At 31.7% G+C, this 9,831-nt stretch overlaps 1 protein-coding gene across 4 annotated transcripts; it reads right to left on the bottom strand.

Moving 5' to 3' along the window:
- Positions 1 to 989: 989 nt before the first annotated feature.
- Positions 990 to 7,013, bottom strand: LOC124819879 (Rubisco methyltransferase family protein). 4 transcript variants are annotated; one of them, XM_047291487.2, is made up of 12 exons: positions 6,582 to 7,013; positions 6,170 to 6,245; positions 4,687 to 4,892; positions 4,472 to 4,558; positions 4,286 to 4,378; positions 3,348 to 3,502; positions 3,156 to 3,240; positions 2,988 to 3,074; positions 2,793 to 2,912; positions 2,437 to 2,538; positions 2,185 to 2,355; positions 990 to 1,266 (listed from the first exon to the last, which is right to left on the bottom strand). In XM_047291487.2, exons 1-11 carry the CDS (start codon positions 6,912 to 6,914, stop codon positions 2,188 to 2,190), a joined length of 1,512 nt encoding a protein of 503 aa, XP_047147443.1. In that variant the 5' UTR covers positions 6,915 to 7,013; the 3' UTR covers positions 990 to 1,266; positions 2,185 to 2,187. The 4 variants fall into 4 exon arrangements, with proteins under 4 accessions (XP_047147443.1, XP_047147442.1, XP_087969738.1 ...); XM_047291486.2 differs by having other exon boundaries at positions 990 to 1,296; positions 6,582 to 7,010; XM_047291485.2 differs by lacking the exon at positions 990 to 1,266 and adding an exon at positions 1,562 to 1,849.
- Between the last annotated feature and the right edge of the window lie 2,818 nt (positions 7,014 to 9,831).

The following is a 9,831-nucleotide window of genomic DNA, read 5'->3' as shown; positions in this document are numbered from 1 at the left end:
ATATTAATTTAAATATATTCAAATTGGTTTAATCCAAATTTAAATTTTAAGTCTAATTTAATTAATTGAATTTAAATTAGATTAAATATATATTTTTTTTAATTTTAAAAATTCAAAATGCATGTCTAAGTCAAATCAAGATAGCTAAGAAACATATTGAGCCAAATCGGGATCCAAGATCGAGCAGGATCAAGACAAAGGTCGTGTTTGCTCGGACTCTCAAGAATAAAAGAGAAAACAAAATCATTTTCACTACTTATTATACAGATTGAAATGTCAAGAATGAAAGAAAAAAAAGTTTTAATTAGGCTATTTTAATTTTAATAATAAGAAAATTATTTAAAAAATTTAAAGATCCTAGTGAAGGTTTCAACAAAATTTCTCTTCGTAAATTCCCTAGCATCACCTAAAAAGTCATTAGTTCTATTGCTCCAAATTATTATTAGGAATGACATGTTATGTTATATATCTTAAGAGACATGCTCATCATGCGAAAGGGAAGGGTAAATTTTGCATATAACAATTATATTCAATTACCTTATCACATAACAATTATATTAGGAACAACTATATTCAAATGAAAAATAGCCTTATCACATATAACAATTACCTGTATTTGGTTTTGTATATGAAAAACACCCCCAATGAAAAATAGCCTTATCACATATACCCCAATGCTTCGTATATAATATTTGATAAAACTGCAGATGGAGATTTAAGTTGCCAACGGACATACAGCAACCAAGCTTACCGTATGAAAACCACATTGGCTGGTTTCTGGGAAGAATGGATGAAAAGTACATCGATATATACCGGTTGTACTTTACGTAGCCAAGGGTTGATCAGTTTTATCCTCATTTGTGGGACTCACAAGAATATGTTTTATCTCGTTTAGCCTATCCCTACATTCGTAACATTATACAGTAATATAACTTGTGACATCTAACATTTTTAAACAATTTTTTTAAGTAAAAACTACAATCAGATGGTTTGACGTGCAAAATTGATAGAACTATATACACAAATGAATTAGATATTGTGATTCAAGTTTCCATTTACAGAAGAGGTCGATCCAACGCTCAAATATAAGGATCAGTGCAACTACAGGAAGACAGTGAAACAAATTTGACCAATGATGCTTCCTTACCCAGGGTATGAAGCAACGCCTAATTCAAGGGACACGAACACATTGAAATTTTATCTTCAGGGGTAAAAGCCCAGCCGTAACCTTTTAAATCCAGAATTCTTGCATCATTGTTCATTGAGCTGTGATTCAAATATATTACTGTAATTGACCTACGAAATCCATCATAGTATTCAGAAATTTCCTGGTCCGATGCATCATGGTTTTCCAAAATCAAACTACGAAGTAATTTTCTTTTAGCTACGGGGATTATCAGTCCACTGACTCCACTATTATAAATAGACCCTAAACTCATAATGCATAAGCATCTACTAAGCAGTTAGAAATCTGAGAAAAGAAAATCCTAATTATATAACTACCAATCAACCCAGCACAATCATTTTGTACATAAAAAAATGGATTATGCAATGTAAACTCTTTCTTAACTCTACTTTTTTGTAATTAAAAGAAATTATCTTAAATTGAGCACATATTTTATGTTTGCATAACAAAGGGTGCTTTTCACATAGCAAGTTAAAAGAAACATGAGCATCATATCAAATCTTAAAGTCTAATCTACATTCACATTTAGACCAAAGCTGAGGAGGGTAACCTACACATTCCCTTAATTCAGGGGCTTTCTAATAGAGTCTACATCAAGAACATATATTTTTTCTGACTTGGTTCACCAAATCCATATATTTGTACAGTACAGACATCCAGTTCCTACAAAGTATGTGACAAAAATTAAGGAACTGCGCTGCAGAAAATTTCAAATCATTTTGGATAATTTGCCCCATGAGCAGTTATAGGACACTAAAACAATAAGAAAAATGAAAAGTTTCTCTACAAACTAAAACTAGCTTATGCTTAAGTTAACATTTTCTTCATATAGAGAAGCTAAGATATGATAACATCCATAATAATTTATGTATAAGCTAATTTTATTTTATGGAAAAGAATTTTCTTTTTTCCTTGTTTTCTTCTATTAATGTTTACAGAAAAGTTCATTCAAGCAAACCCTAAGAACATGATTATGCTGTTTAAAACCAGAGTCTAACCTTTCATTTTAATAAAGGTGCATAGGGAGCAGGGCAGGGAGATATACTGTGATCTGGAAGCTGATTTATGAAATCAGTTGTTGCATGCAAGCAGGCATGAAGGATTTTTTTTTCCAGCATAACAAATTGGGTAGCAACTCGCTTCTTCGGATTCAAATTACCATCTGCCAGCTAATGAAATACATATATTGTTAGTGAAAAAGTTGACAAGTCTTATACATTATAGTCAAGTTCTAATGATAGAAACAGTACCATAGATTCATCTTCAGCCAATGTTGTAGGGTACCCAGCCAGCCGAGTCTTGAAATAATCTCCCAGCTGGTCCAACACAGCCCGTTCCATACAAGGGCTTACCTAAAATGTGCCGATAGAATCAACTTTTCACATCAGAAGAGTTACTCTTTCCATTTAATTGACTAAGGATAATTTTGTTTCGAAAAAGGAATAAAATCATGTTCTAATTAATAACAGCACTTGCAAGAACAAACCCTCATGTAATGAAATAACAATGTGTGAAAGAGCAAATGGATTAGACAAATACTGGACTGTGACCATGACATTCTTAAAATTCTTCAAATTCAAACAAGCAAAGGATGAAACAAACTTACAGGACAAACTGGACCTTGGGAGGAGATGACAGATTGCATCTCAGAAGGATCTGAAAGATAGCCCAAACGCAGATAAGGAAGCATATCTAAGAGAGCTTCCCTTTCCTTCCCAGAATATACCTAAAGGTTCAAATAAGGAATTGATTATAAAATTCACTAAGTAACCTTGAAAAATAGTAGGTTCAGTATCAATACACGAAAAACTTGAACTGATGACTTTCCATTTCTTTGAGCCACCATTCTTTTATCTTGATATTGTGGATCTTCAGTATTTAAAGCTGCCTGGAACAGTTGTATCAACAAGGTTAAATTTGAATTCAAACAGAATACTGGATAAAGCAAAAATAAAAGTCCACCTCATACCTCAACTATTAGACGATCATTGGAATTATTTTCATCAACAAAACCATAGTTTATTAGTAACTTTGAATTAGGTTGTGGGCCACACCTGAAAATGACCAACTGCAAATCTTATAACCTAGTTCCTACACAGAACAAAAAGTCCTCAAACCATGTGCTTTTTACAATGACATGCAATAAAATGAATTAACATACCAGACAACAATCGGGTCCCCAGCTTTATATGGACGATCAACTGCAAGCTCAACAGCACCATCAACAGCAGTTAACATTGCCTTGCAGTTGCTTTGGTAGGACAATAAAGGAGGTCCCAGGGGAACTAAAGCAAATCTCCGAGCTAAACTAACTTTCTGATTTCAAAAAGGATAAGCAATCAATTTATGTCAGTTGCAGAAAGAAGGGAATCTTGTTGTCCAGACAGAAGAGCACTGATCTCCCAGCACACAATAAATAGCAGAAGAGAAACACAGTCTATCAATGTGAATATTCACAAGAGGGGTAAAATATAGTTTTGGTCCCTCTAAAATATGTAATGTTCATTTTCATTCTCTCAATAATGTCAGTTTGAGGTCCCTCTAAATCCCCCATTTTACTGCCATGAAACACTACTAAACAACTTAGAAAGGGACTAAAATGAAATTTACAGATTTTAAAAACATATTTTACCATAAAAACATAAACAATGAGAAGTATAGCATGAAATATCAAAGTAAGAACCAAATTTAATAGCAACAACAGCTATCCGAGGACTGCAAGAAAATTACTGCACTGTGCAAAAGTCAGAATTTAGATCTATAGTAATATCCATGCATAATGAAACTCACATTCAATAGTAACAATACTAATAGTACATTTTTCTTTTTAAACTATCATTTCATCTAACAAATCCAACAATCAATTAAAATATATAAACAAATTAAATCAAATAAGTAAAACTTTGCTGCCTGAAATTTAATTGTACCATAGGAGATTACATCATTTCAGATTTAGGTAATTTGACTACATGAACAAATGTAACACTCATGTAGTTAAATAAAAATAGACTTAAAAGATTTATTAGCTATTTAATTTGGTGTTTTTAATGCATATTTAACAACCTGTACAGATATGTAAGGATAACAAGGAAATTTAACCTGTAAATGCACCACACAAGACTGAATAGCAGCAAAGGCTTGTTTGAAAATCTCGAATGAAAAAGCCTCAGTGGGAATGTCATATGGATATTGCTGCAATATATTTATGCATATAATGTAAGAACTAACTGCCAAAATGTAAAGCCACTTCAGTAACTGAACTTGTTCTAGTGCACTTTTAATCACCTGAAACAGAGATCCTGCCATGAACCAAACTGTGTCGAGTTCGTTATACTCTTTTCTTATTGCTTCTACCCTTTCAATAACTTCATCCTAAATCACAGACACCATTTTTAGCCTGGTTATATTTGAAAAATATTAAGTATTAAACTAACCTAATATTGCTGCTCATGAATACAATGGATATGAAATAACAGTAAAATCATTAAGAGGGGGCTAACCTTAACTGGACTTCCTAACAGGTAGTCCAGCTCAGATTTTGACCATAGAAGAGGTGATTCCACCGACAGCTGGCCCCTACCTCGTTGACGATCAAGCTCCCTGATGTATGGATACCAGAAGGACTTCTTCCCCTGTTTTTTCTCATACATCAGATACAATGCCAAGCACGCCAATTCAGACAATTTGTTTGTTGTCAATAGCTCAGCTGCAATAAGGATGAAAATCACAGGGAATAAATTCCAATTTTAAAACACTTAAATAATCAATATACCCCAAATCCATTGATACCTTGCTTTAAATACACCTGGACGAGACAACACTGACACGCAAATCAACAGAAAAAAGTAGTAAAAAGAACATAAACTGTCTTTTCCAATCAGCTAAAGAATTCAAGATTAGGAGTTTGCCAAATTCATTTCCATGACTATACAGATTTTGTTGCCCAAAATGGCCACACCTACTCTAAACAGTTTCCAATGTCCTGCTAACACAAAGAATGATTGACTACAGTGCTTGCCACACTGCCAAAAAATATTTATCACTAACAATAATTTAAGCTTGTGAAATGTCCTCTATCAATGAAGAACTTAACACCATATAAGACATGACATGCCAAAATCAACCATTGCTCTCATCTTTGCTTGCTGAAAAGAAAAGTTTTAGTATTTCTTGCTCCCTACTGGTGACAACCATATGCAACGTATCCTCTGTACGAAAAAGTTTCACCATTTAGGCCTCTACATTTTTAATTATGCCCTTGCCGTGTGTTACTAAAAGCATCAATTGGAGAGTGACTTTTAACATAGTAAAGCTTAAATACTAAATTTAAATTGAGAGATTATACAGGCAAACTATCAATAAATACTATAGTCTGTGTTCTTATAAGTGGAATCATTTTCAATTTGATCTATATTCTACATTTTCAATAACAAACAATGGTAAGGATAAACATATGGGAAGGAATCATCAACTTCAATTTTCTAAGATCCACAGTGTTCAAATTAAGAATGAATGTAACCTATAAGAAGTAAGAACCAAAAATCCATCCACACTTCTTAGTATCTGATAATCAATTTCGCATCCAAAATCTACTAAATTTTGAAAATTCTTAAAAACCAAAAATAAAAAGTTCGGTAATGTTTTCTCATCCTCTTCTTTTGGTTCATTCAAATGTTCTGTTCAAATAATTAAGCAACAAGTTTCCAAAAAGCAGAAATAGACTCAAGAGACAAACACTTTCACATAAGCTTCATAACAATTAAACAAAAAATATAGAGAATATAAAAATGTTTTTAAAAGCAATCAACAAACAAGGCCTAAACGTTTTTCCATTTTCCAGACATTCTAATTTCCATCACTTGTTAGCAAATTAGTAAATAAAATTAAAAGAAAAATCCAAATATAGGCAATCTCCATTGTATAATAATGGGACTAGGAGCAAGACAAAGTCAAGACCAAAGAATAAAAACATTGCACAATTACCAACAGTCTCGTTTCCCAATACCCTCTCCAGCGTAACAACTAAGGAATTAGGAACGGAGAATGCAACATCGCCAACCTGCAACGAGAGAAAGACAACCCCAAGCAAATCATCACATAACCCCTCATCAAAGAAAGACCAAATTACATCAACTCCACTCTGGTTTCCCAAAATTCACACTGTTCTCCTACCTTTCTATTCCTATAACAAACCCCTTAATGTTTGAAATACATTACAAGCACTCTCCCTATCAACAAGAAACACATTGTATTATATGCCAAGGAGGTTACTGTAAAGTTACAATGAGTATGAATTTCGAAGAAACACGGGTGTCAGTGTAATTTTTTAATGAAAAAGTCACACACGACAACAGCAATAATAATGATAATGAAATTATTTGAGCCGTGAATGGACCTGAAGATCTTGACTTGCTGCAACGTAATGTATAGGCTTATGGGGATCATTGTGGCAAGGTTTATCCTTCAGAACAACCTTGCACGGCGGGAGGCCGTGTTTGTGCATCCAAGATTTCAAGTCCTCCTCGTGCTTCTCTCTGTCGCCGGCGACTACAGGGCCGCCGCCTGCGAGTAAGGTATCATTGTTGGAGGCCGAGCAAAGGCTCCTCCTCCGGCGGCGGTTAATGCGGAGGTTTACGGCGAAAAAGGTGGATAGTGCCGGCACAGGGGAATAGCGAATCGGAGGAGAGAAGAAGCACGTGTCGGAAACAAAGAGGCGCGAGAGTTCCATGGGGTTAGGGTTTAACGAAATTGGGTTTCAGTTCTCGTGCAAGAAGTGTTTGTTGAAGATATTGGTTTAAAGAGATATTTTGGTTAGTGGGGTCTTGGAGTGTTGTAAGTATGGTTCCTGTCAATGCAGTGGGAAAGATAAGACTACGAAAAGGAGATCAGATTTTGGTTCAGAGTGAAACAGAAAATGAACAAGGGACAGCTTGTGTTTTTCTAATAAAATTTAGAGTTTTACTTAAATAATTTTTATTTAATAAAATTTAATATTTTAATATGTAATAAATAAATAATTTAAGATTGATTTAATTGATGTAATAAAATTAAAATGTGTGACAGTTTCTATAAAATTAAGTATAAATAAATATTTAAATACACGTAATTCATCTCGAGTTAAAAATTTAAAGGGAGTCCTTAATTTTATAAATTACGTTAATTATAAAAAATAATTTTGTAAAATCTAATTGAAAGAAAATAAAAAAATCATTATTAAATGCGAGTCCAAATAAAAATAGTATTTTTAAAGAACATTTTAAATAATTTGTTATGGAAACTACCTAAATTTAAATAAATTACTTTATCATTAATAATTTAATATAACTGTGCTATTTTTAATTAAAAAAAAACTTAAATTCATTTAATAGTAATACTTAACAACTATAATTATATCATGATTATATAAAAAACTTAATGCACATTATAAAACTTAAATTAAAGCAGCATCATGGTTAAATTGTAATCACATCTTATCTTATGGGTGAGAACTTAACTTACCGTGTCACCCAAAACAATATTTAGTAAAAATTTAAATTTTAGTAATCCAAATTAAAAGAACAAGCAAAAATAGTTCATATAAGAGAAGATTAATGATGCAAAAGACATAATTAAATATAATTATAATAATGTTAAAAAAGGGTAAATTTTCTTTCTTTCAAAATTTTATTGTTTAATATATAATTATTTTTAAAATAATATAATTGGTGGTACTTTCATAGTTAGAGCTAGTTTGAGAATCATTTGAGAATTAGAATCAACTTCACAAGTCTTTTATGTGCAATTACCTATTATTTTAACTCATATCGAACTAATTATACTTTAACTCATATCGAACTAATTATGGAAATGATAATCTTTAGGTGAAATAATGGTTGTATATATATAGGTGAGAATATTGGTTAAGGAAAGAAAAAAAATAATATATAATTTCTTGACTTTCATTATGCTTAAAGACTTTTTTCTATAAAAATGTCAAGAATTTATGCTTCATGAAAATTGGTGGGACATGCGTCTCAATGGAACTCTAGAATTGAGAAAGTTTGTTCAAGTTTTGAGTTTGACTTGTTCTTCTATATGTTAGTGAACTAGATTTCATTGAAAATGGTAATTCAAGTTTAAGATAAAGTTCAACAATGTTGATTTATATGAATATGGTTCAATATTTTAGATGTATTTGAGTTTGATAGTATAGTTTTTATGTTAATGTGGATGATGCATACTTTTCATTAAAAAAAAGTTCATGATAATGAAGAAGATGATCATGGAGATTGTCATTAGAGTATCGGTGACAATAATTGAAATCATTTTTCTACTTAGTTATTTAATTCTTATCACTTTGAGAACTTATGCTTTGTAATTGAATGAACTTATCTATTTTTTTATAGTTTGAACTTATATAATTGTCATGCATTACTAAACTTAATTATGTTTTAATTATAAAATTATTGTGAACTATTTTAATTAATTATGATGTTGAACATATTGGTAATTATCATATTTATTTTTTAATATGATGTAAACTCTTGCAAATCAAGAGTCTAAGTTCACGAGTTGAATTTAGAGAGCTCCCATAAGTGTATATAGACGCTCGAGTCTATATCCATGTTCTCATTTACTACGTTATAAGATGTGACAAATGAATTTATATACTTATTTTGTCCTAAAGCATAAAATTATCCTCCTACATTAGCTAAGCATAATAATTACCTTAGAGACTTTTAATATGAACAAAAACATAATGCAAAGGTTTGTCCTCAACAACCAAATTACCTATATTCTTACAATTGTTGTCCTAAAGTATTAGACTTGGATGGTTTGACAAAAAATAGTCTAATTGCAATATTTTATTCATGCTAATCTAACCTAGCACAATCTTAATAAGGCCACCTTCATATTTTAATCATAACACTAAGTTCAAGTTTTGATGAACTAATGTTTTAATATAAATATGATAAAGAGATCATTCAACAATCATATAGTCATCATACTATCAAGCATATGTATATCTATAATTCAAATGAGCATCATACGATACAACATAATATCTATAATTCAAATGATCATCATACAATTCAACATATGAAGCCAACAAAAGGAAACAAGGACAAATGTGATGGTTTTATAAAACATGTTCACAAGCCTTTTGAAAGAGATACCTAGCAAGTCGTGTTACGTATTATAAAAGGATTAACAATAACACGTTTTTAGGATGGTTCACCCTAACTTATACCAAGTCTAATTCTCCAATGCAAACTACAAAGGGTTTCACTATATAAAATACACTAAAAGTACTATCATTATCATTTTTGACTTACAACAACAAGCACATAAAGTCACTTTTGGCTATCTGAGTACATAACATCGCTCCAAGCTTAGTTCATGAAGCATCTCAAGACTATATAGTTAGACACTCCTTAAGTTCCAGCATGGGTACATGGTGTTGGTGCAAAGTAGCTTTAGAAGGGGAAAGATGAGTAGAGCCTGGAAATTCAAAATTACTTGCACATGTATGCAATTATAAATGAATTTACTGCTTGAAAATAAAAGTGTAAGGATAAATAGAATGCACACAACATGTTTATACTAGTTCACCTCCACCTACGACTACGTCCAATCTCCTAAAGAACCTGCTTATGAAATCCATT

The sequence above is a fragment of the Vigna umbellata genome, chromosome 4 (assembly GCF_029865625.1).
Source record: "Vigna umbellata cultivar VRB3 chromosome 4, Vumbellata_1.0, whole genome shotgun sequence".
In the NCBI taxonomy this organism is placed as follows: Eukaryota; Viridiplantae; Streptophyta; class Magnoliopsida; order Fabales; family Fabaceae; genus Vigna; species Vigna umbellata.
Note: the sequence above shows the minus strand (reverse complement) of the source record. Positions and strands in the feature narration are given on the sequence as shown.

Bases quoted from the DNA above. Each gene is read 5' to 3' on its own strand.
- LOC124819879 (XM_047291487.2), bottom strand. From the start codon at position 6,914: ATGGAACTCTCGCGCCTCTTTGTTTCCGACACGTGCTTCTTCTCTCCT. The intron at 4,559-4,686 runs GTTAGCCCCCTC...TCTGTGATTTAG, and splicing joins TGTTAGGAAGTCCAGTTAAG to GATGAAGTTATTGAAAGGGT. The intron at 2,913-2,987 runs GTATTGATACTG...TTGAACCTTTAG, and splicing joins CATCAGTTCAAGTTTTTCGT to GTATATTCTGGGAAGGAAAG.